The sequence below is a fragment of the Gallinula chloropus genome (assembly GCF_964237585.1).
Source record: "Gallinula chloropus genome assembly, chromosome: 3".
NCBI lineage: Eukaryota > Metazoa > Chordata > Aves > Gruiformes > Rallidae > Gallinula > Gallinula chloropus.
The window spans coordinates 65,869,302-65,894,604 of NC_140087.1; the positions used below are offsets into that span (position 1 = coordinate 65,869,302).

Genomic DNA, 25,303 nt, shown 5'->3' on the forward strand with positions numbered 1-25,303 from the left:
CACACCACCCAGCTGCCACCCTCGCAAAGCTATGGGTCGGCTCCTGCTTCGTCCCCCGGGAGAGGGGATGCACCGCCATGCCGAGCACCGATGGACGGTTCCGGCGGGTTCGGGAGGCAGACATACGGACGGACGGACACACACATCCCCCCGCCTACGGGGACGCGTCCGCCGCCGGCCCGGCCGCCGCGACAACCAAGCACGGCTAGCGCCTCCCGCCAGCACCGCCCAGTGAGGTAAACTGCGCCGACCGCCCCCGCCATCACTACTGAGGCAGCCCCTCCGGCCAGGGGAAGCCGCGGCTTCCGCCTCGATAGGTGTCATGGCGGCGGTCACGTGGCTTCCGGGGGACCCCCGTCCTCGCAGCTGGGTCTCAGTGGCGGAGCCCGGGCGGGGGCTGCTCCGTTCCTCCCTTCTGCTTCTGTCCGCACCACTGCGGGATGCGCCCCCATCCTCCCTCAGGTAAGTAGTGACACCCCTAGACCGCGCCGCAGGCGGGTCACCCGTCCGGGAGGGCCTGTGCCGGTGCCGCTGCTGGGCCGTGGTCTGCCGCCCCCTCCTGCTCAAGCCCCTGTTTGCGGCACTGGGGGCTTCCTACCGGGGGAGGGCTGCGGGGCCCGGCTGTGCTTCTGCCCGCTGTCCCGGGGGCGTGCCCTAGCCGTGGAGCTGGCTGTGGCCTGAGGTGCGTGATGAGGGGAGGGAGGAGGCTGACCGGCGGGATCGATATGATCAGCCCTCTATACCGCGGGGGACGATCTTATCGGCTCTCCGCTGGCGCTCCCTGCGGCGGCGAGAGCGTGACGCACCGCCGGGAGCCGGCCAGGGCCGGGCGCAAGCGGTGGCAGGTGGCGGTTCCTTGGTGGGAGGGATTCGGTCCCTGCGAGGGCTCCGTCTGCCCGACCACTGGTGGCGGCGGGGCTTGGCAAGCCGGGTTCCGCTGGGAAGGGGGCCGCACGCTAGGACGGCCGTCGGCCGGTGCTTGCCGTGGGCTCCGCGGCGGGGTTTAGTGCGGCGGTGGTGTAATAAGAACATAAGAAGCTTGCTCTTGAACCGGCAGATGGGGTGGGGATTAATACAGTCGGTTATACAAGGAACACAAACAGCAGCGGTACCTGTGGACCCAGAACCAGGGAAAGAGAAAACCCATTCCCTGATGAGAATAAAACCAGAAGAAGATCCAAAATGGATATTAAACAACGTGGGGGCCACATAGTGGGACGTGACATTTTTGCATCCCTGTATGGCTGGGGGCAATGTAAATAGTTTCTGGCGGGAAAAAGGGGGTTGAGCGCGGGGTCGAGCTGTCCTACAGGTGCCCTCCCATTGCTTATTACCATATTGAAATACCTGCGGGCGGCGCATGCGCAGTCACGGTTACTGGCTGAGCAGCAGAGCCGCCTGTGAGGGGCACATGCGCAGTCACTGTTACTAGCTGAGCAGCTTCTGGCGCCGGAAGAACACCGACCAATCATAAGTGTCTGCTCCGCAACAATATATGAGTGAAAACTGAAGAGGGGGGTGCGTGCCGTTGGTAGAGCAAGAAGCTCCTTGGCCGCCCAGCGCTGTTTTTCCTGTTTAACTGCTTGCTTGAATAAATTTTATCTTTATGAATACAACTGGCCTTTAGCCTTTATAGCAGTGGCACGGGCCTGAGGCAGCTGGCACTGGGCGGGCTCCCACCGAGCAAGTCGGGGCTGAGGTTTGGTGCCTGTCACACTGCCCGCTGCCGTGTATGCAAGTAACCCGTGTCACTGCGCCTATCTCTGTGCGGAGTGCTCTGCAAGTGGGTGAAGATGTCACAATAGGGGCTGACCTTAAAGGTCTGTTAAGGTGACGGCAGTATCGGGGAGGTCTTTAGTCCCATGTCCTGCTCAGAGCAAGGTCAGCCGCGATGTCAGAGCAGTGGCTCCAGGCTTTATCCCCTGAGGTCTGGAAGGCTTTGAGGATGGAGACCACACAGGATCTTTGAGTAACTTGTTTCTCTCCTCATGGTGGAGGAGTTTCTCCTTAAATGCAGTACAAACCTCACTTGTTTCAACTTGCGCCCATTATTTTTCATGATCCTGACAAGCCCCGCTGCTGAAAACATCGCACTGTAATGCTGGCGATCTTTATGCTCTCTGAAATTTGAGGTAACAGGGAAGAGGTGGCCTGGTTTAGCTGTACTCTACAAAATTCCTAGGTCTGTTGCCTGAATGTAAATATGGTCACGTTTTCAGCAAGGGTAACTCTGTAATTGCAGTTTCATCTGTATTGGTGGTGCTGCAATAAAATCTGCTAACAGATGGATGTCAGTGGGTTGAGATCCACCTGTAAATGACGTGGGAAATAGTCACCCTTATGCAAGAGGTAACAGTTGTGGGTTTTCAAGTAAGCAAGCATACAGTGATGTAGAACAGGAAAGCTATAGTGTTTTGCCCTACTTAAAACAGTTGCCTCAGGAAAAAATGCGTATTCCAACAGAGTGAAATTCTCAAACCAAGCATGTGGATGATGAAGACAAGGCCTATGGAAACTTAGTGTTTCAACTGGGGGGAAAAAATGGTTCTTCTCTGTAACTATATATATAACTTTGCAAATTGATTCCTTTCCTAATTGTTTACATTTGGAATGTATTTTTGTGAGCTGACAGGCATGACATATGTAGCCCCTCAGCCGTACGTGTTCTTAATCGCGGAATCACAGCTATTCATGTCTTTCCACACCTTAGATTTGGCATAAGCAACGCTACAGAAAAGAAAATGATGCACTGGTTTCATCACAACCCTTTGAAGGCTACAGCTCCTGTTTCATTCAATTTTTATGGGGTAGCTACCACTCCATCTGCAACAAAGGTTTGCAAGTAAGTGTACATGTGAGTAAATCCACTCCATCTCTCTTAGTTTGGAGGACATCCTTAAAAGTGACGGTCTTCAGTTTTTGTTCTGAAGATGACTAGAAATGTGTAGGCTAGGAGACAGTAAGACTCTGATACCATTGAACATTTAGTTACAAATGTGATATATGTCCATCTGATTCGTGTTAATATGGAAGAATGTTGGGGGTGCATAATGACATATCCTTGTATAGCCATGGGCCTGGGAGGGACAGTTTAAGATTTCTGCATGTACTGGATGAAGTATGTTGAAGCAGCAGCAAACTATATAAAGGATGTGCAAAGCTTTGCCTAAAAGACCACCATGTTAGCACATTGCATGCATTGTGATACCTCAGGAGAAACAACTTGTCTCTGAGAAGGAGGTGATAAAGAGGAAGAGGGAAAGAAGAACAGAAGGCACCTCTAATCTGCCTTAACTCTGCAGAACCAGCTGCCTGACTTTGTTCGGAAGACAAAAGCTAAAGGTGTCTTGTGGGGGTTGCCTGGTGGGCACTCCAGCATGTACATAAGTGAGGGACTGGAACTGTACAGAGTGCATCCTGGTGGAGCGGGGCTCCTGGAGCACCCGGCGCTGTCTGTGCACACCAGCACCATTTGCTTGCCTTTATTCGTTTAATAAATTGTTCAATTTGGTTATAATCCTGTTTCAGACAGAGTCATTTATCACACAAAGAATGAATTTTCTATGTCAGTTTCCTTGCTATACACTCAGTTTCCAAGTCTCTGAGTGTATAGCAAGGCTGATTATAAAAATGCAGAGGCAAAAGACTAAGCATGTCATTGTCTTTCTGATGACTCTGCATTTTTCTGCAAAAGGTCACTTAAAGTAATTTCCATAAGTGCATAAAGCATGAATGTTCTATTGTAGATGGGAATATAATGGAAAGAGATCTCAGCTTATTTTGCACATCTGTTCTTATCTCTTCATTTGCTCATCCCATGCTAATGTTGAAGAATGTTTTAGCTTGTTACTTCCCTTCCTTTCCCCTGCACCCAACCTCTGGGTAGATAAGGGCATTTTAGTTTGTGTTAGAGCAGGAGTCTGATAGTGAGTACTGATTATCCATTGCTTTATGTCCAAAAGCGGGTTGCGCTTTAAACTAAAGAGTTAATTGTATGTATCCAAAGGAGAAAGGAAGGGTTTTTTTCTGTATTTATTGGCATTTTACTCATAAAGTACCTGTCCTTGCCCCAGCTAAACTGAATGCTTAGCTTCACATTCTTAGCCAAAAGGGTGGTGGCGTACATGGGTGGGTACTTTCTTAATTGTATTTTTTTTGGTAGATTTAGGTTTATTTTTTAATTTCCCCCCCCTCCATACAGTGATTTGAGGTTATCTCGATCACGACTACTGGACCTGTTTACAGACTCAAGTTGTAATCCAGAAATGATGAAGAATGCAACTGACTTGTACTTCTCGCTCTTGCTCTTGCAAGGTAGGAATGTTTACTAGCAACACTGCTAATATATCAAAAGGTCTATAATTAGAGTTTTAATGACACTTCTCAGAATGTCTGTTGTGCTAATCTTCTGTGAAGCAGCTTTGTACTTCTCAGGAATCATAGAATCATAGAGTATCCTGAGTTGGAAGGGAACCATAAGGATCATGAGTCCAGCTGCTGGCTCCACACAGGGCCAGCCAGGTCAGAGCATGTGACTGAGAGCATCGTCCAGACACTTCTTGAACTCAGTCAAGCTGGGTGACCACTTCCCTGAGGAGCCGGTTCCAGTGCCTGACCACCAGTAAAGAACCTCTTCCCAATATCTACCTACACCTCCCCTGTCACAGCTCCATACTGTTCCTTCGGGTTCTGTCACTGGCCACCAAAGAGAGGAGATTGTCAGGAAGCCAGAGACCGCAATGAGGTCCCCCCTCAGCCTCCTCTTCTCCAGGCTTAACAAACCAAGGGACTTCAGCCTCTCCTCATAAGACTTCTCCTCCAGAGCCTTAACCATCCCCATTGCTCACTTCTGGACACTCTCCCTTTGTGTCCCTTTTGTACTGTGGTGCCCAAAACTGCACCCAGTACTCAAGGTGAGGCTGCACCAGCACAGTGCAGAGCGGGACAGTCACCTCCCTGGCCAGCTGGCAATGCCATGAGTGATGCACCCTGAGAAGGAGAGTATCTTCTTGGGTCCTATGCTTGATACCAGTCATGGGTACTTGCCAGGCCCTTTCTACAAGTTCCATTGTACTCTGTGACCCTGCCAATACTGACCCTGTTGACAGTCCTGTCTTCCTGCATTTAACCTCATTTTGCTTCCTGCTGGAGAACAAAATGTTTGTCTCTTCATTTGTGGTGAATTGCTCCTTAAGTATAAATTGCATCTATTAATTAGACGAGGGGAGTTGCTCTTTGGTGTAAACTCCTGCTTTGTCTAATGCCAGATAGTAGACTTACTGCAAGTTTACGCTTATGTTGCTGCTTCTCTTAGGTATAAATAGGTTCTTATTAGTGTACTATTAACTTTTTCAGTAAATGGTCACTTGTGATGACCCCTGAAACCTTCCTCCAGCCAGCACTTGGCAGTCGGGTGCTCAGAGAAGTTTCTTAGACTGAGTTTGCAGTAATCAGCTGATGTATGGTAACTGTGTGATCTTGCACTCTGTGGGAAGTGAAGCAGCTCAAGTTGGTGTAGTTCCCTCAGTCTCTGGAAAGGTGTATAGTAATGAGATTTCCAGGTAAAGATAACAGTCCTTGTTGCCGCAAACAAGATTTGGAGGGATTCTTCAGGAATGCATCATGCTAGGTCACTAAAATCATCTGCATGTTAAAGTAGCAAGTATTTTCTGTCTCTGTAAACACGTGGCAGTGGCTAGAGCAATAGCCCCAACAGCTGCTGTTGCATGTCTTGAGTTCTTGAAGTCTGTAAGACTTGATCAGGCCAACGCCCATCTGGCTTCTCCCTGAAAAACTCCTTGACCCTGCATGTGCTATCAGCACTTGAACATTCCATAGCATGAGCTTCTTCCCACTGGGAGCTGGAGACAAAAGAAACAATGATTTGGTGAGTCCATGCATACAAGCCCTTTTCCCCTTCCCTGCTGACCAGACAGCTTTTCCTGGAATTTCCCCATCGCCACTGTGGTGAGTGGCAGAGACAGTCAGTCACTCACCTTGAGCAGCCTCGCTTGTCCCTTACCAGCGTCAGTCCAACTCACAGCTAGTGACCATATGGGACGTGCAGACATCTGCAAGGTTTTCCTTGAGAAATCAAGACTCTCAAGGTTGAGTTGGTAATCTGCTAGGCAAAGAGTTTGGTTGTAGTAGTCATTTTGGCTTTTTGCATATCTGGTTCAAAAGATACTGAAGAATAAAAGCTTCAGGAAGTAGCACAAGTTTTTGAGTGGTACAGCAAGAAACTTTAATTTATCTATATCCATATTTTCATTTACCCCCATTTCTTCATTACATTTTTCTATTGCTTACATTGAGGTTGCCTGTCAGCATGTTCTTTTATTCCTTAGGTTTCATCCTTTCACTGGATAACTCTTCCCAAGAATGCAAGCTGAGATATATTCAGAATTTCAAGTGGACAGACACATTGCAAGGACAAGTTCCAAAGTATCTATGCTTTTATGATTACAGGGTATCCAGCTGTTTTCTTGGGCTATGTTATGTATAGGCATGTGTGCCAGCACAGGTGTGAAGGAAAACTTAAAAGCATAGCAAAACGTCAACTGCAACATTGTCCTGGTTTTGGTCAGGATGGAGTTAACTTCATTTGCAGCGGCGGATGGAATGCTGTGTTTGAGAGTTAAAATGAAAGCAGTGCTGATAACACCCTGATGTTTTTAGTTGCTGTCAGACAGTCAAGGGCTTTCTCAGCTCTTCATATTTCTCTATTCATGAGAAAGGAGGGGCGAAGCCAGGACAGGTGACCCAACTGACCAAAGAGAGTATTCCATGCCAATTATGTCCTGCCCAGGATATCGGGGGGCTGACAGGAGGAGGAGCAGGGGCAGCTCCAGGCCGCACGGTTCTTGGGGGACGATCGGGTTCCGGGATGGCTCTGGGTGGCACGGCCTGAGTTGTGGGTTCGGTGAGAAACTGCATTGTGTATCAACAGTTTCATATATTTTTGCTCTAAAGTCCTGTTAGCATTGTTATATTTTATCTTTCTGTTATCTTAGTAAACTATCCTTATCCCAACCCACGGGCCTCTTAATTTCTTGGTTTTGGGGTTATTTGCCCCTTCCTTTTCCTTTCCCTTACTTCTCACCCCTCCCCCCCTTCCCTTCTCCCCGCTCTTTTCCTTTAAGGAGCAGGCAGCTGCGTGGATCTCGGCTCTCAGCCAGGGTAAAACCACGACAAACATAGAGCAGTTTCCAAAGAAGTGTTGATTTGCAGTTCTGATGGCTGCTGTACTGCAACAGATGTTCTGAAGCACCTGAAGTAGATGTCTTGAAGCACATAGCCTTTATGTGGAGGCGTGATAATGCATCGTCATGATAGAAGAATCCATTGTGTCTTGATCTACAAACTATCTACAGCTTGCTAGAGAAGAACTTTGAGAGTTTTGGTGAATAGAATATAACAACATTGGTTAACTACTAAACTCCAGTCAAAATTTTTTTATTTGGCACCATTGTATGACCAATATCTTCTGAGTTTTTTGAAGTACAGAAGTTACCGAAGATCTGACTTTGTTCTTGTCCTTTGAAGCTCCTAGTACATGGACTCCTTTGTTAAGCTTCTGTTTTAAGTAGGAATATAAATCCGTAGCCTTCTGGATTATTCAGTTCTCTCTTACTATTGTAGGTAGTTGTGTTGTATAACCACATGTGCAAATTTGTCAGGCTTTATCTAGAAGTGCTCAACTTCCATAATACTTTTATTCCCCTTGGAAGACAAACTTCTAATGTGGACTCTCTTCTGATTTTTCTCATGGTCATACATACTTACTCTCGTGCCAACATTATTCTTCCCACTCCTGCACCTTTCTTTTTAAGGATTACTACCTCCTAAAATGTACAGACCTTGTGTTTGCAAGTTCTCTCTTTTCAAAGACCACAGTTTTAGCTTCTGAAACTTCCTTCTATTTGCACATGGTGTTTGACTGCAGTTACATAAACACTTGCAATAACATTCATTTGAAGGAGATGCAATAGAGTCTGACTTATTAACTTAGCAGCCACAACTTTAAGGTAGACATTCCAGAGTAAGGCTTTCCAGAAAATGTGTGATTAAAAAAACAAAAAGGAAAAATGTCAGCCACGCCCAAAGAGAAACAAATCTCAAGTTACTGTTTTAAAATAAGAGTTCCCAAATGGGAAGGGTAGGCATCTGCATGTGGGAAATTATAATGAGGAGCTCTTAAAGAGAGTAAGTAAAAACTGAAGTCTCTTTTAGACAGTTCAGCAAGAAGGAGGTTCTGAATTGGAAATAGTTGACATCTTAAATGAAAAATATTTTATGGAAAGAAATGTTGACTTGTGCTGGGTGAACTATTAGCAGAGAAAGCTTGTCAGAACAAAACAGAAAGCATTAAATTGTTTGGGGGGGATTTGTCTGTCTTTAGTGCCCAGCAGGATGCAGTGTTTGAACTGGTTTCCATGGGATTTAATGTAGCTCTGTGGTACACAAAATATGCATCGAGGCTTGCTGGAAAAGAAGAATAAGTGTTTTTCTTTTCTTAGTAATTCCATTGCAGCAATATTCCACAAAAAAAAAAGAGCAGGTTCTGAGTTTTGACTGCTGCAGTGGATGTCTGGCTGAGACATTAGGAGTTCAAGGAAGCAGCTAGTCTTTGTTCATGTGCGGTAATATCCAAGCACACTTCAGTCCCTTCTTGCACCTGTGAATCAACTGTACTAGTACCATATAGCTTTTGTATAGAGAGAGCATGAGTTGTGAATCCTTTATCAGTCCTACTCTAAATGTCCAAGTACAAACTCAAGATTCCTAGAATCACAACTCTGCTGGCTTTTAGCCCTACAGATTTCTAAAACGTAAGCTTTTAGCACTAAGGCTGCCTTGAAAGTAATTACAGGGTCTTAATGTTTCTTTTTACAATCAAGTGCTATTTGATTATTTAATGATTGGACACTGTAAAAAACTTCTTTCCCATGAGGGCAGCACAGCATTGGGACAGGTTACTTAGAGGGTTAGTAGACTGTTCATTCTTGAAGGATTCAGCTTTCATCTTCGACAAAGTTGTAACTGACCTGATCTACTGTTCATGATAGTCCTGCTCCAAAGCAGAAGCTGGGACTAAATGGTACTTGGAGGTCCTTTCTAACTAAAATTTCATTGATTTGTTCTATGTTCTTAGTATAACAGAAGATGAAGCAAAAGACATTCACAGGAGCCTGAAGATAGCTGCTGGTATTTTTAAACAGTTGAAGGTAGAGAAACCATCTTTGCTGTCTGTTCTTTGAGTTGTCTTCAGGTATTTTACTTTTTGTCTTAGAAAAGCTTTTCTGGCACGGTTACAGAATAAACAAATACCTGAGACTGAGTGATTCAGGCAAAAGAAGGGTATTAATATGTTGTGCTACCACTCGGTCCCTGCTGCCCCTTCCCAGTGGTAAGGGAAGAGTTACGAGTCTGTCTATCTGGTAGCCCGTGCAGCAATGCAGCTAGCCATCTTGGGACATTGACTGTGTCCCATGCATTTAGAAATAACTTGCTTTGCATTGAAAGCAGTGGTATTAGGCCTAAACTAACTTTGAAACTTGCTTTGTACTTAGGAAAGTCATATCCCAAAATTGATTACACCCGTAGAAAAGGGAAGAGATTTGGAAGCTCGACTTATAGACTCCTACATCATACAGTGCTAAGCTGAAGCTCAAGAAGGTATGTTCAGACATACATCTTTGTTGGGGATGGCAATGACTGTCTTTGGAAACTTCAGTGTCTTTTTTTTTTTTTTTTTCCCTTCTCCTGGTGCCCTGTGGCTTAGTGGGCTGGGTTGGTTTCTTTAAAAGCAATTTTACAATTACAGTAGGAAAATGCCAAAGATCAGTCTGATATTACAGATGTAACCACTTTGGAAGAACTTGTGCATGACATTCCTCCCCTCTTCTTTTTCCCTTTCATGCAGTCTTTTCATTACCGTGCTTGCTTAACGTAAATTCCCAGTTCATTTACAGTACTTGCAGCTTCTCTCTTTAGACTAGCCTTCCTTTGGCTCCTCTATTAATTTGAAATCATTTTATCCAAGAAACAATCTGCCTTCATTCTGCAGTTTGCTTCACTGCACAGTATTTGCTTTCTGCTCATGCAGGGGTTTTAAAATGCTAAATGCCTCTGCTGATTTGATGTGACATCTTCAATTAAACTTTAATTCCGTGGTGTGGAATCTTTTTTCAGTGACAATTGCTCGGGTTATTGAGCTGAAACATATTCCAGGACTAATCACTTCTCTTGCTTATAAAACAGCTAACTTCTACCAGAAAGCTGGTAAGTGTCTTGTTTTGTATCCTTAGTGACCTGGCTTGTGCGTTCTTGCCAGCAGAGGTACTTCACCCCCTACTGCGACAGCACATTTAAGGCTGCAGTTAACAGCATAACAGATATACTTTGATAAGGCCTTCGGGGTTTGTGGGACTCTTTTTCTGTGGCTAATGGTAGGAAATGGTAGTGAGGCGAGACAGAAGACCGAGTAATAGCTTGAGAACATGCAATAGCAGCAAAGGAATGCCTCAGTGTGCAATGTCTTGTATTTGAACTGGCTTTGGGCAGCAGATTGTGATGCAGACCGTAGAGTGTGCAGTGGGTTGGTTGTGCACATCCTTCCAAATGAGTCGGCTGGTCTGTGGGCTTGCTGAGGCAAGTGAGAAAAGTGCAGTGATATGGGAGTCAATATAAGAGATGGAACGGTGTGACATACATGGGTTTTTATAGGTTACTACTTGAAATTGAGCTAGGAACAAGCTTTGAAATGCTGCCTACCAAATTTAGTGGACATCAGTGTCAGAGATTGTAGGGACAGCTGCATGATAGCTCAATAAACTGCATATTTTGGGTATTTTTTTTTCATAGTTTCTCTGTGTGTCTGCAAAAGTAATTTATTACACTTGTTTCTGGCTACTTTATAGTTAAGCTCTATTGCTAGGTTTAAGAATTCTGGTCTCTTGAGTGTGTATGTGATTTTTCTTTTTGGAAATGTCTTAAAGAATAACTTTACATATGTGTTCATAGATCAAACATTATCCAGTTTGGATCCAACCTTTGCAGGCAAATGGAGGAAGTACTTGAACTTGAAGACCTGCTTCTATATGGCCTATATAAGTACTTCAGTTGACAGCAGTCACAGTTTCTAATGTTGTCTAAGGGCTGCATAGAGAATGGAAGCCACGTATTGCCTTGATTTTCTTTCCATGCTGTGAAGAGAGACTGTGCAGCATCAGCAGCATTTGAATGAGGCAAGTGGCATTCCTGCAGTGTGGAATTTCTTGTTGTCAGGTATCGTTAAGTGAAGCAGTTCAGGTTGAGCATAATACATACTGTTATCTGCATCACAGTCTGATTCTAGGCATAATGCAGAGCTAATCATCTTCTTGAAGGCCCTGAATGAAACTGCCTGAAGTAATGCTAGGTTCCTTCTAAGTGCTGTCCCTTTTTGCGTGGCTGATCTCTCTTAGCAAGTGCAGTGGCACTCTGGGGATCGTCAGCTGTTCAATTTGCTGTTTATTTCTTGCAGCCTGACACAGCCTGTAGTCTGGCTCTTTTGTACTGTAAAAAGGGTCCAAACTAAGCAGGTACCACACTTGTCTGTCTCTTAAGTTAAAACTGCAGCGAAAACAAGGCTTCCTGCCGTATTAGCAAGGCAGAGAGGTGAGGGAGGGTCAGAGCTCTGGTACTTTTTCTTCCCTTTTTTTTTTTTTAATTTCTGTAATATGAGCGATAGTAGACTTAGGTAATGCTTCCTATACTATGAGAACAGACATTAAAGGAAGGTATGCAAGGTGGGCAGTAGTTCATGGGACTGTTCCTTTACCTGTGGTATTCGGTATGTAAACTTAGCAACTCCTGATAACAGAAAAGAAGCCATTCAGCGCTCTCTGGAATACAGTGCTGTCCTCAAGCGTAAGTGTGAAGGAATGGGACTTTCTGGGGTGCAAAAGTTATTTGAGCTGGCAAAATAGCTCAAGCAACAGTACTCCTTATCTGTTCTGGATACAGTTTGGGTTTTGAGTGGTCAGATAATTTTAGTTTTTAGAATCTGCACTTTGTAAACTTAACATGGGGTTCATCCGTTTTCAGTGATGGAGCTGAGTGCTGCATATTGATACGGTGAGAGGTTTGAACTAGACTGTATACTAGTGCTTTTGATGCAACAGTCTTCATAAAGCTCAAAGTTACTCTTGGCTAAACTTAAGACAGCTTGCTTCATACCTGCCTCATAGCGTCTGTTCACTGAAAGCTGCTTTGACTCATGTTCCCAAATTATCAGCTATCTGCAGGGAATGGCAGCTTCAGAGAGATGCAACTCCGATGTAAGAAGTGAATTGGTGCAGGAGTACCCGATGACACTGGTAATGATTTTGTCCTCTCCCATTAGGCATATTGTTACCATGGTTAGACTTTACTGGCGAGTGATAAATGCGGGGAAGCAATCAGATCTCTGCAGGAATCAGAAAAATATAAGTGCATTTGAGACTGGAGTACAGGGCCTGATGATGGCATACCTGGTTTATTTTGCTGTATTGTGTTAAGTTAAGGTTTTGTCTGTCACCTGATGAAAATCCAGCACGCTGGTGAATAGTGGCAGTGTGTACTTCTGCGTTACCAAAGGCTGTCTTTCATAAGTGCTGCAGAAAATTTCATCTTCACCAGCGTGAAGGACTGGCATCGACCTGCCTGCAATAGAGTATAGAAATCAATTGCCAGGCTATCACGTTTTCTGGTCTGGATGCAAAGTTACCACAGCCTGTTCTGCTTTGGAGGTTGCTCTGTCTACATTACAAGCCAGACCATGTTTGTTTGTCTGTATTTCAGCAGTTTTCAGTAACTTACTTCCTTTCTGCTCATTTGAAAGGTGGATTAAGGGAAGTTTGCATTAGTTGTGAGTCTTCAGCCCATCCTTCTCTCTTGCTACCCCAATGCCCCGCACTGTACTTTACTACAATGTATAAAAAATGCTCAGATTGTCAAACTGGGAACTTTTAATTTTAAAAATAAATAAAAAGAATTTATTAAAAGCAAACTGAACTGGATTACTTACAGTAAAACAAATACTGTGGTTTTACTGTGCCTGGTGTTCAGGGAAGAGTGCTTTTTTTCCCCACTCTGTATGAAGTCTTGTTTATTTTGGGGTATCCCCTGTGCCTTCATACCCTCTCTTTTTCCTTACCATATGCAGCAGTTCTTGGGCTTATTGCTGCATTTTGCCCCACACAAAAGAATGTTTTCCTGCATCTTCCTATCCAAACAGTTATTTCTCTTTTTTCTTTGTTTTCCTTCCCATTCCTAGTCACTTTTTGGGTGCAGAAAACCTTGGCTGGAAATGCTGCCTTTGAGATGGTTTATTTTTGTTTCTAAGAAGCAGAAGGCCTGAATGGATTCTAGTGTCTCCTAAAACTGTACATCAGAGCTGTTATTTAATAGACATGTAAATTATTTTTGTTACATTTCTTTCTTGCAAAGTTTTTGCCAAGGCTGAAGCACTGTGCAAAGAATATGGAGAAACCAAAGGGCCTGGGACTACTGTCAAACCTTCTGGAAATCTCTTCTTTAGGAAATTAGGAAGTTTGATTAAGAACACACTAGAAAAATGCCAGAGAGAAAATGGGTTCATGTAAGTAATATGTGGTTAGTACCATGCTCTGTATGAACTGTTATTACCTCATTTGCCTTTATTTCTAGATGGGATGGTAAATGCTACTCTCCAGATCTTACATTCCTTTAGGGCGTGGCATGTAACTGTGTGTGTAACATGTATGTAACATGGCATATACACATAAATTTGCAGTTCAGTAATATTCTCATAGCAGACTTGTTATGGGTTTGTGCTATTGCCCTGTCCGTGCTCAGTGCCAATTGAGCAGGGTAGGTTGTCCTGGTGTGCTGCAGAGGTTAAGCAGTTTTCTTCCTTCATTCCTCAGCTATCTGTTTCTTTTCCTTCTGTGCAAGAGGAAGTCCTGCAGAGTTTGCAATGTTGCTCTGATGCACTCTTCACAGCTGCTGGGATCTAGTGGATGAAAGAGGACAGAGGGGAGATGGAGAAGACTGGTAGCTGATTCCGCTTTGCGAGCTGGGAAGTCAAAGCACAGTCATGCCTTCAGTGAAGAATATGCCGAGGGTGCTAGGGGCTTTTCCAGTCTTAACTATAAACAATATTATGAATAGGGCTTTCTGTTATTGACAACTGTTCCATAAAGCATTTGAAAGTAGTTTAAAGTAGCAAGATTAGTTCGGTTTTAGAATTCTTTTGCTCATTTCTTTCTTCCCTCCTCTTATGAATTAATATTCCACAGGAGGCTTATATCCCTTCTTCTGATACATAAAGAGCTGCATAATAGGAGAACTGGCTAAACAAAAAGACTTGTCAGGTACAACAAACTGAACTGCACATAGGAAAATAAATTCTCTACTCTGCTTTATTTCCAATGACTGTCGTAGCTTGCAGCAACAGCATACAGGAGATACCAACAAACCCATGTCCTTCTTGAAATAAACTTTGAAAGAGAAACCAGATAACCAGGGACTGTTTTGGGAGATTTGCCTGCCACAGAGCTCTGCCGCAGCACAGGAAGCGAGGTAGCATGTGTCAGTATCTGCGAGTTTTCAGCTCTTGTTGGTTTGCCAGGAATAGTTTTATACCTTCATTCAGGCTTTATGTTGTAGCAGGTCCTTGTGGGTGTTGCAGTGTCATCACTGTTATGCAATGTGGCCCATTAAGGCTGATTTTGGAAAAGAACTGTCTTCATCTTTCTGGGGATGTTTTTAAAAGCCTTGTTTGGATTTCAAAGGTCTCTCTGGGCAAAAGGTGCTTTTCTCATTGAAGTGCTGAGAATAATTCTTATCAAGTAGGAAAAACCCCTCCTGGTTATTACGGGGTAAGCACCAGGAGTGAATTACTTTTGTTCTTGTGAGTCTTGCTGACAGAACTAATGTTGGACAGTACCTTAGTGAGATGGAAGAGTGCAGCAGTGACTGCTCCTGTGAAAACCCAGACTGGTTTTCTTTAGAATCACAGGCAAGGCTTACAGAGACAGTACAGTGCCTTGTGTTTTCAGTGTATCGCTGTGTTCGATTGCAGCTATTTTCAGAAGGTGCCAGCAGAGGTTCCCCACCTGGAACTGAAAGCGAATTATGGCTTAGTAGATCCTGTTCCTTTTGAATTACCTGCCTTGAATGCACACTGGACTCCTGAAAGGCTTGCAGCATTTGATCTCACCAAGAGGCCAAAGGATGATGTTACATTTCGTTCTTTCCCATTAGCTTTATTCTGTGTGTAACACAGTTACTGTTTCACTCTTCCGTAATGCTCCCCGCCTCAGTGCAGGACATAGACAGAAGGCACCACCTAAGTTCACTGTACTGCTGTGCCAGGGGGCAAGTCAGTTAACCTCTCTGCCACACCATCAGCACCTGGAAATGAGGAGTTGTTTTTTTCTCAGTCCTGAATTGGGAGGAAATTCTTTGTGTATAAGATGCTAAAATGTTCCAGGACTGAATGCTGTAGAAGGATTAGATTTTAGACAAGTATTCATTTAAGGATGGTGAAAGAGAGTATTTTGGCTTGAGGTTTGCTTAAAGCATTCGGCCTTGAAAGGAGAGGGGACTATTGAGTTAGAATATGTAAAGTTAACTGTGCAGAAGTACCATGCAGACATAGTGGTTTCTACTTGGGGTATTTAGAGTTTTTTTCTTCTTGTTTGCAGGCTAAACCAAAACCAGATGAAGAAGTAAAACCTCTGAAGGAACCAGATATACAGCCTCAAAAAGACAGTGGATGCCAGATTTCTTAAGTGTCGTAAGTGCTTTGAATTCACTTTGAAATGAGTGTCTTAGTCATCTACATTTGCTTATCCTGCCCTGTTTAAGATCTGGTTAACTCCATTTCATAATAAAGTCTTGGTCACTCATTGTTTTTCTGATGCCTGTGTGTTAATGCTTACATGTCTCAATCGAATTACTTCTATTCCTGTGCAGACTAGATTCCATTTTTCCCTTCTCCCCTTGTTTTCCCTTGCATTAGCCAATGAGGGTAAGTCTGCGCTACTGTGCATACGCAGACTTCCCCTCATTGGCTAATGCATGTGTGTGTGAGTGCCGGGACTCGTGACTCATTCCCCAACAACTTCTTAGGAAAGATTATTTTATGGACTTGCAATTCTTAATTCTTTGGGACCCAGGGTGGTTTGTCTGACTAGAGTTCACTGTAAGTAGTTTTGGGGTGTAAGCAAGTCGATTGTGTCAGGTTATGTCATTCCTTAAGCCTAGCTGTGTAACCTTTTCTGCCATGGCTGTTTCAGTAAATATGATGTTGTAGTTTTAAAAATGGATGAATGGAACAAAGTAATTAACATGTTCCTTTTCAAGACAAACGTTGTTTACTTGAACTTAAAATCCTGTGGCAAACATTGGATAGTTTTGCCTAAAAATAAGGAATAGAAGACTGTCTAGTTTGCAAAGTACAGAGAGTCCTTGTGACTCAAAGAGCAGTTTTCTCTTTGGTTTTGTTGAGCAGTAAAAAGAATTATTGTAAATAATATGTAGATTAACTGTCCGCTATGCTCAAGAATATAGGTGAATTGTCTGGGAGTTTCAGTTAATCTGGAAACCTATCAACCTCTTTTCCAATTATGATATCCTTTAGTAATTTTCAAGAATTATGTATTTTGAATCGTGACTTTTTAATACTCTAATGCTGCAAGAGCCTGTTTTTGTGGCCTCTCTCCGGTTTTGGAAGCTCCCGTGGCTAAACCTGCAAATCTTGTTGGTGTAAATATTCCTTAAAAATTTGTGCCCAATCTGAACTAGGACAAAACTGCAGCTAAATAAAATACAGAGTGCTGGGCCCTCTGTTTTGTGCTCTTAAAAATGCAGTGCTTGTCTTCAGCCTACTGTAAAACACAGTGTTACGCTCTTTGTGAGATTTCTATTTAAATAACCTTCCTCCCTCTATTAAAATACACTTCCTCCATGTTTCCTGTTCCTGGGCTTACAGTAATTAATCTCCATCCAGCATGGGACAATCCTAGAACAGAGGGACTAAATTTGGCCTTTGGATGCTGATAGCCACCTACTGCTGGATTACGTAGGGGAGCTTCGCCTGTCAGCCTAAGGATGATGCTTCATCGCTTAAATGTTCAGCATGAATAGGTGGTGAGTCTGGGGAGCTCCCTCGGGAGGATTCAGGCAAGCTATGTCTTTCAGTCCTGGCTCCTTTGGTTTGGAAGCTCTTGCTGCACGTTTGGCTGGTTTTGAAATGAGTGCTGCTCCGGCCCAGAAAAGCACCTAGGAAGCTCATTGGAGTGTTATCTGTTTCCTGGCAAACAAAAGCCATAAGACCCAGGAGAACAGGGGCTGCCTCTGGGAGGTTTCAGGCCAGCTATATCTTTCAGTCCTGGCTGCTTTGGTTTGGGAGCTCTTGCTGCACGTTTGGCATCTTTTGAAGTCATCTCTGCTCTGGCCGAGAAAAGCACCTATGCATCTAGGCAGCTACTAGGCTACTAGGCAGCGGTATTGCCTAGTAGCTGCCTGTATCCTTGGCAAACGAAAGCCCTCAGAACCTGGAAAACACAGGCTGCTTCGGTGCTCCCTGGAGAGGTTTCAGGCCAGGTAAGTCTTTCAGTCCTAGGTCCTTTCATTTGGGAGCTCCTACTGCACCTTTGGCTTGTTTTGAAATGAGTGATGATCCGGCCCAGAAAAGCATGTAGGGAGCTATTTTTAGTGTTGCCTGTATCCTGGCAAACGAAAGCTCTCAGAGCTAGGATGACAGGGGCTGTTTGTGGGCTCCCTGGGGAGGTGGAGGTTTCAGGCCAGGTACTTCTTTCAGTAATGGCTTCTGTGGTTTGGGAGCTCTTGCTGGACATTTGTCATGTTATGAAGTGAGTGCTTCTCCAGCCGAGGAAAGCACCAAGGGAGCTAGATGGAGTGTTTCCTGGCAAATTGTCCTGGTTTCGGTCAGGATGGAGTTAACTTCATTTGTAGCAGCGGATTGAATGCTATGTTTGAGAGTTAAAATGAAAGCAGTGCTGATAACACCCTGATGTTTTTAGTTGCTGTCAGACAGTCAAGGACTTTCTCAGCTCTTCATATTTCTCTATTCATGAGAAAGGAGGGGCGAAGCCAGGACAGGTGACCCAAACTGGCCAAAGAGAGTATTCCATGCCAATTACGTCCTGCCCAGGAAATGGGGGGCTGAGGGGAGGAAGAGCAGGGGCAGCTCCGGGACGCGCGGTTTTGGGGGACGGTCGGGTTCTGGGACGGCTCTGGGTGACACAGCCTGAGTTGTGTGGTTGGGTGAGAAACTGCATTGTGTATCAACAGAGTCATATATTTTTTTGCTCTAAAGTCCTGTTAGCATTGTTATATTTTAACTTTATGCTATTTTAGTAAACTATCCTTATCCCAACCCACGGACTTTTGGTTTCTTGGTTTTTGGGCTGTTACTTGCCCCTTCCTTTTCTCTTCCCTTGCTTCACACACACACACACACACAGACACACACACAGACACACACACAGACACACACACAGACACACACACACACACAGACACACACACACAGACACACACACACAGACACACACACACACACACAGACACACACACAGACACACAGACACACACACACACACACACACACACAGACACACACACACAGACACACACACACAGACACACACACACACACAGACACACACACACACACACAGACACACACACACACACACACACACACACACCCCCCCCCCCACACACACACACACCCCAAAACCACGACACCTTGGCAAATTAAAGACATCAGAACCAGGAAGACAGAGGCTGCTTCTGTGCTCCCTGGGGAACTTTCAGGCCAGGCATGTCTTTCAGTCCTAGGTCCTTTGGTTTGGGAGCTATTGCTGGACATTTGGCATGGTACGAAGTGAGTGCTGCTGCGGCCGTGAAAAGCACCTAGGGAGCTAGGTGGCAGTGTTGCCTGTATCCTGGCAATCGAAAGCCATAAGACCCAGGAGGACAGGGGTTGTTTGTGGGCTCACTGGGGAGGTTTCAGGCCAGGTATGTCTTTAAGTAATGGCTTTTGTATTTTGGGAGGTCTTGCTGGATATTTGGCATGTTTTGAAGTGAGCTGCCAAAAAAAGAACCTAGGACATGCACAAGACTCCAAAAAGTCACAGAATTAAGGGAAGTGATCCAGCTGATGAGCGAAAAACATCACCCAGCCAGTGCACACTGGATGGATGTGAACAGGTGCTGCACTAGTGGTGCAGGAGACCTGCAGGTGTAGAGCACAATGCAGACATGTGGGCATCTATAACACAGAATCACAAGGTTGGAAAGGACCTTTGAGATCATAGTGTCCAACCATATCTGTCCTCTACTAAACCATATCCCTAGAGCACCTCATCTAACCATCTTTTAAATAATCCAGGGTCGGTGACTCAACCCCCTCCATGGGCAGCCTGTTCCAGTGCTCAATAACACTTCTGGTGAAGAACTTTTTCCTCGTGTCTAATCTGAACCTGCCTTGGCACAGCTTGAGCCCATTCCCCCTTGTCCTATTACCCATCACTTGGGCAAAGAGGCCAACACCCACCTCTCTACAAGCTCCTTTCAGATAGTTGTAGGTGGTGATAGGGTCGTGTCCGTCTCACCCCCCTCAGCTTCTTCTCCAGGCTGAACAACCCCAGTTAACTCAACCTCTCCTCATAAGGTTCCCATGCCCTGATTAGGAAGGACGGATACCCTAAAAGGAGCTGGCAAAGGCTGCAGGAGCTGGCAGCACAGGCTGCAGGAAGCTGGGATCCCTGCAGATTCACAGTTTTGCGCAGTGGGGCAGGGAGCAGCGGGGTGCCAGGCACCGAACTAGGGACCAGGCGCTGGGGAGGTGTTCCCCTGTGCACGTTGTCAGCATGGCGGGGGGGTGGGTATGCCTTGGGATCCGGGTACTGGCTCTGAGGATGCACCGTGGTTCCCGTAACGAGGGGCGGGCTCTGGGGGCGCCAGCGGCTCTGGGGGGCGTCGGTTCCAGGGGCGCGTCAGCTGCACGCTTGGGTGCTGGGGTTTTTTTTTTGGGGGGGGGGGGGGGGGGGGGGGGAAGGATCCCGCTGAACGTGTACGGGGCTGGCTTTTTGGGCTCCCGGCTGCGCGCAGAGTGACAAACACGAGGTGTCCCCGAGCCGGCAGCACCGCCCAACCCCGCGGACGAGGCCGTCGAGACGGAAGTCGATGTCCCAGTAGCGGCAGGTCCACCACTGCCCGGCACGGGTGGCGAAGGCTAGCCGGGCGCAGCCCGGTGGCGAGGAAGCGGCGGGACGGCCGCCGGGAGGCCTCACACGCGCTGCCAGTGCCGTCGCGGGTCAGTCTCGTACCGGCTTTCGGTGCCGAGCGCTGCCGGCAGCAGGCCCAGCACGCCCCCGCACAGCCCCGGACAATACCCGGTGCCCGGCAACGCCTGGTATGGAGGAGGAAGGTACAAAAGAAGTCCCATCGAATATCTCTTGGTAGCTCGCTCGCGACGCATAACTAAACGCGCACGCGCAGGAGACCCCACCCCGCTTTGTGCCGCCCCGCGCATGCGTAAGGGTCACCGCCAGGGAGCGGGGCGTGAGGCAGTGCATTTTGCGCCTGCGCGTTGCGGAGGTCCGGCGCCATGTTACCGGAGCTGGCCGGCGGGAGGTGGTGAACGCAGTGGTTTAGGGTTTCCTTTCCCTCCCCTCTCCCGGTTCGGGAGACCGCGGCCGAGCGGGGCTTCCCCCGCCACCATGAGCGGCGGCAGCAGCAGGGTGTGCGACCTGTCTCGGCGCAACCCCCAGGAGGACTTCGAGCTCATCCAGCGTATCGGCAGCGGTACCTACGGCGACGTCTACAAGGTAGACACAGCGCCGCGGTCCGGGGGGAGGTGTGTGTGGTCTCTCCCCCTTCTCGTGTCGGTGGGTTCCGTTGCCAAGCAACCGCGTCTGTGCCCCCCCCCAGTCTGAGGGGGGGTTCCGTTGCCAAGCGACATCACCTCTCCCCCCACTGCCCTGCCCCCTCCTCCCCGCCCGGCCTTGAGGTGGCTCCCGGCGTTGCGGGCAGCGAGGTCACCCCCGTCCCCCCTCTAGCGGGGACTGCCCCATCGCACCGGCCCCAGTCCTTGGTTAGGGGCGGGTGGGTGCTCGGTCTGGTCGTCCTCGGCTCCCCTCCGGGGACAGGGGGGAGGGCTGTCCTTTGCGCCGCTTCCTGCTGCCGGCCTGGCCGCGTCTCCGGTTTGGCCAGCCCTTGCGAGGGGGTGACCCCTGGGGACCACCTCAGCTCTTGGGGGCGACCCGGCCTTGGTGGCGGTGCGGGACTGCGGCGTTCTTCCGGCGGACGGTTCTTACTTTTTCTGAGTGCGCCTGTTCCAAGGGTGGAGCCTGAGGGAGGGGCGGGGGGTCGACTCCTCTCCAGACCGAGTCGGGGACTGTGAATGTGCGGGAATCACACGCTTGCTCGCTCGCTGCCAGCCTAAGTGCCGCTTGAAATCGTGTGCCTGAAGGCGAACAGGGCTTTTCTTTCCGGCTACTGCTCCCGTCCCTGTTTTGCGTGGAAATACCAGTATTTGTGCTTGTGCGTCTGTAAAACGCGAAGTTGACTGCTCGCTCTGCAAACTGGGGAGCCAGGAAAGGTGTCGTTAGGATCAGAGGCTTTCACGTTTCGCATAAACTAAAGCAAGAGCAGCCAAACATGAGTTTGGCTTTTGGGGCTTTAACAGCATACTCTGGCGTTTTGTTCTGCTCTGCAGCATATATTGTTATTTGTGTACCCAGTTGAACTCACCTGATGTGATGTGGCAGCCTGTCCCTCAGGTAGGATAACACGGATTGTTACCTGTTCCTGTTTGGTGGTCGAGCAGAGGGGAGACTTGAAGTCTGTCGTGCATAGCCTGTTGGAAGCATCGCTTGAACTGTCTGCTTTCCAAATGTCTTCTGGTCTGTTTTTAGTATCGTGGGGTGGATGTGTGTTACTGGTAGGAAGGGCTGTAGGGAAACATTTAGAGCTGTTCCACATTTCGAGGTGCACAAAACTGGCGCTGATGCAGCCTTTGACTCGAAGTGGATGCATCTAGAATGAAATCTTGTTTGTGTTGGGGCAATATTGATTTAATCTCAGCTCACCTAAATGTTACAAAACTTTCAGGACCTAAATCCTCTTGTTACGGTCCTCTTAGTGTGTTAACCAACTGTTGGGGTTTTTTTAAGTGTTTAATTGAAAGGGGAGCTTGTGTTGTTTTCTCTACCTTGCAAGCTTTCTTTGGGTGTTTGTGTGCGATACTGATGTTTGTTATCCAAACCTGCTTGCCTTATACTTTGGGTTTGGGCTGTTATGGGTGTTTTTTTTTCTGCAAACTTGTTGGATGTGCTCAGTTCTTTTTGCTGCAGTTTTTAACTGGCACATTGGCTTTTTGTTATCAGATTTTTCCAGTGCTCTTTACGTGATTCTGATGGTTGTGAATTAGCTGAGTCATTTGTGTTTACTGTCTGAGGATGCCACCTCTGACCATAGAGTGAACGCTTACATTAGCAGTAACCATTACATATCTGAAACCTGTTAAGTTTCAATGGAGTTCTCAAGGTTTTCTTGACGATTCTCGTACTTGCATTGCAGTACTCTTTTCTTTGGTGCTCTGTGAATGGCCTGTATTTAGCAATGCTTGTGACTTCTTTGAGGCACAGAAATTCCTCCCTCAGAGTGGATTTGTTTGTATTTACAATCTGCTTGTTACAGTCGAGGTAGAAGCTGATATATCAGGACCAGAATGCACTGGGATGGTATAATTATCTCTCTCTTCTCTGTGAGAGAGAGGTAAATGCCTTCTGGTGAGGTTGTGAGCAGTGTAGGGAAAATGAGATGTAGTTTTTTCCTGAATGGGGGATCTAGGGAACTACAGGCCTGTTAGTCTGACCTCAGTGCCAGGTGAGGTTATAGAGCAGGTGATCCTGAGTGCCAAACAGGGCACATACAGGACAGCCAAGCAATCAGGTGCAATCAGCAAGGGTTTAGGAAAGGCAGGCCCTGCTTGACTAACCTGATCTCCTTCTATGACAAGGTGACCCGTTTAGTGGATGAGGGAAGGGCTGTGGATGTTGTCTAGCTGGATTTCAGTAAAGTCTTTCACACCGTTTCCCACAGCGCTCTCCTGGACAAACTGGCTGCTCACAGCTTGGATGGGTATATGCTTTGTTGGGTAGAAACTAGCTGTATGGCCAGGCCCAAAGAGTGGTGATGAATGGAGTTAAATCCGGTTGGTCACCAGTCACAAGTGTGGTGTTCACTGAAACTCAGTGCTGGCACCAGTTCTGTTTAATATCTTTATTGATGACATGCATGAGGGGATCAAGGGCACCCTTCGTAAGTTTGCAAATGATGCCAAGTTGAGTGGGAGTGTTGATCTTCTTGAGGGTGGAAAGGCTCTACAGAGGGATCTGGACAGGTTGGATTGGTGGGCTGAGGCCAGCTATATGAGGCTCAACAAGGCTTAGTGCTGGCTCCTGCACTTGGGTCACAACAGCCCCATACAGTGTTACGGGAGCAGAAGAGTGGCTGGAAAGCTGCCCACTGGAAAAGGACCTGGGATTGTTCGTTGACAGCCAGCTGACTTTGAGCCAGCAGTGTGCTCAGATGACCAAGAAGGTCAACTGCATCTGGTTTGTGTCAGAATTAGTGTGGTCAGCAGGACCAAGCCAGTCATCATCTCCCTGTACTCAGCACTGGTGAGGTCACACATGGAGTACTGTGTTCAGTTTTGGGCCCCTCACTACTAGAGGGACACTGAGGTGCTGGATAGTGTCCAAAGAAGAGCAGTGAGGCTGGTGAAGGATCCAGAGCTCGAGTCTTATGAGTGGATGAGGGAAATGGGGTTGCTTAGCCTAGAGAAAAGGAGGCTGAGGGAAGGTCTGCACACTCTCTGCAACTAACTGGTTATCAAGCAGTGGAACAGGCTGCCCAGGGAAGTTGTTGAGTCGCTGTCCCTGGAGGTATTTAAAAGACAAGTAGGTGTGGTGTTTAGGGACATGGTTCAGTGGTGGACTTGGCAGTGTTAGGTTAACGGTGGGACTTGATATTCCTATACATCTTTTTCCAACCCTAATGATTCTTTGATTCTATTACCTGTTTCATTTTGAGGCAAGGTTTTGTCCAAGGTGCGTTCAAAGTGAAGCATGAAAGAAGCCCCAAACACTAATGAAAGCTTGTTACTTTTAGTGTGGCAAAGAAAAGGTAATACAGTCCTATGTGTCATCCACATGTGAGCTTACTAGGTCTTTATCTTCAGTTTGTGAGGGGTTTCATAAAGCCTCTGATTTGCCTAATACTGTCATCTGTAGGTGAATGTTGTGGTTGATGTACCAATTGTGCAGAGTTGAAATTGGCCGTATGACAGTGGTGCACATCAGTGGTGAGATTTCAGCAGAGTGGATCCAAGCACTGGATGTACTTGGGCAGCTTCAAACTAGTCTTTGTAAATTGTGGGTTCCCCCCTTTAGTAGGGAGAGGCCATGTACAGAGGTGTTTCTGCTGTTAGTAGGTAAGGCTTATTGCCTTAGTAAGATGGCAGTCTTGTTGACATTCTTGCTGAATGCTGACCTTTCTGTAACCTGCTTTTCTGGCAAAGTGCTGAGGAGCTGAAAGCGGAGCAAACTGGCATCTACTTCCTTGCTCTGTTCTAGTTGAACTGAGCTACTGAGCATAGGTTAAATGCTTGATTTGTTAAAAAAAAAAAAAAGTATTTCAAAACTCCCAACAAAACAGAGGAAGAGTTTCTACTCTGAAGATTTTTGAACTAGAAGTAAGAGCCCATGGTGTGAACTGAAATGCAGAGACTCAAAGGGGATGAGGGTATGGGTCAGATTGATGTGATCCTGCTGCTGTGAGCCCTGATGTTTAGCTGGTACCTCGAGATGTGCAAGGGTGGATTTTTGGCCTAAAACAATATTTTTATCATTATATGCACTCCCACCCAAGTCTAGCTTTCAAAAAGGCGTTAGAAGATGATATTGAATGCATCACCATAAAGATAATGAGTAATTTGTTCAAACTCCATATCAAATATGCACTGTCAACAATAATGTCTCTTCTTACTAGCACCAGTGTAAATTTGTTGTAGAAGATGGAGTGTTATCTGGGTTGTTTAGTTCTTAATGTATCTTGGGGACATAAACACTGGATGTAACACTGTTTTCAGTGAGGGTCTGAAAGAAAAATGATACTTGGATTTTTAAAATCTCTGTCAGTTAAGCTATGTTGCCACAACAGATAGCTAAAACATTAAATAAGTTCTTATTAG

At 46.3% G+C, this 25,303-nt stretch overlaps 2 protein-coding genes across 3 annotated transcripts in view; both read left to right on the forward strand.

Annotated features, from left to right (window-relative positions):
* Positions 1-386: 386 nt before the first annotated feature.
* Positions 387-15,912, forward strand: LOC311190067 (BRO1 domain-containing protein BROX-like). The gene is given in 15 exon segments (XM_084261917.1): positions 387-462; positions 2,711-2,842; positions 4,202-4,314; positions 6,348-6,444; positions 8,402-8,497; positions 9,155-9,227; positions 9,573-9,659; positions 9,663-9,678; positions 10,195-10,284; positions 11,026-11,111; positions 12,389-12,406; positions 12,410-12,470; positions 13,474-13,624; positions 15,089-15,245; positions 15,714-15,912. Coding segments are annotated over 14 exon segments (1,233 nt in total). The 5' UTR covers positions 387-462; positions 2,711-2,741; the 3' UTR covers positions 15,801-15,912.
* A 4,795-nt stretch (positions 15,913-20,707) lies between these two features.
* Positions 20,708-25,303, forward strand: part of MAP4K3 (mitogen-activated protein kinase kinase kinase kinase 3) — a 93,263-nt gene continuing 88,667 nt past the window's right edge. For both annotated transcript variants that reach the window (XM_084260966.1, XM_084260967.1), the window contains exon 1: positions 20,708-20,873. In XM_084260966.1, coding sequence (XP_084117092.1) covers positions 20,766-20,873 — 108 coding nt within the window. In that variant the 5' untranslated portion in view covers positions 20,708-20,765. The remainder of the gene's footprint in view (positions 20,874-25,303) is intronic.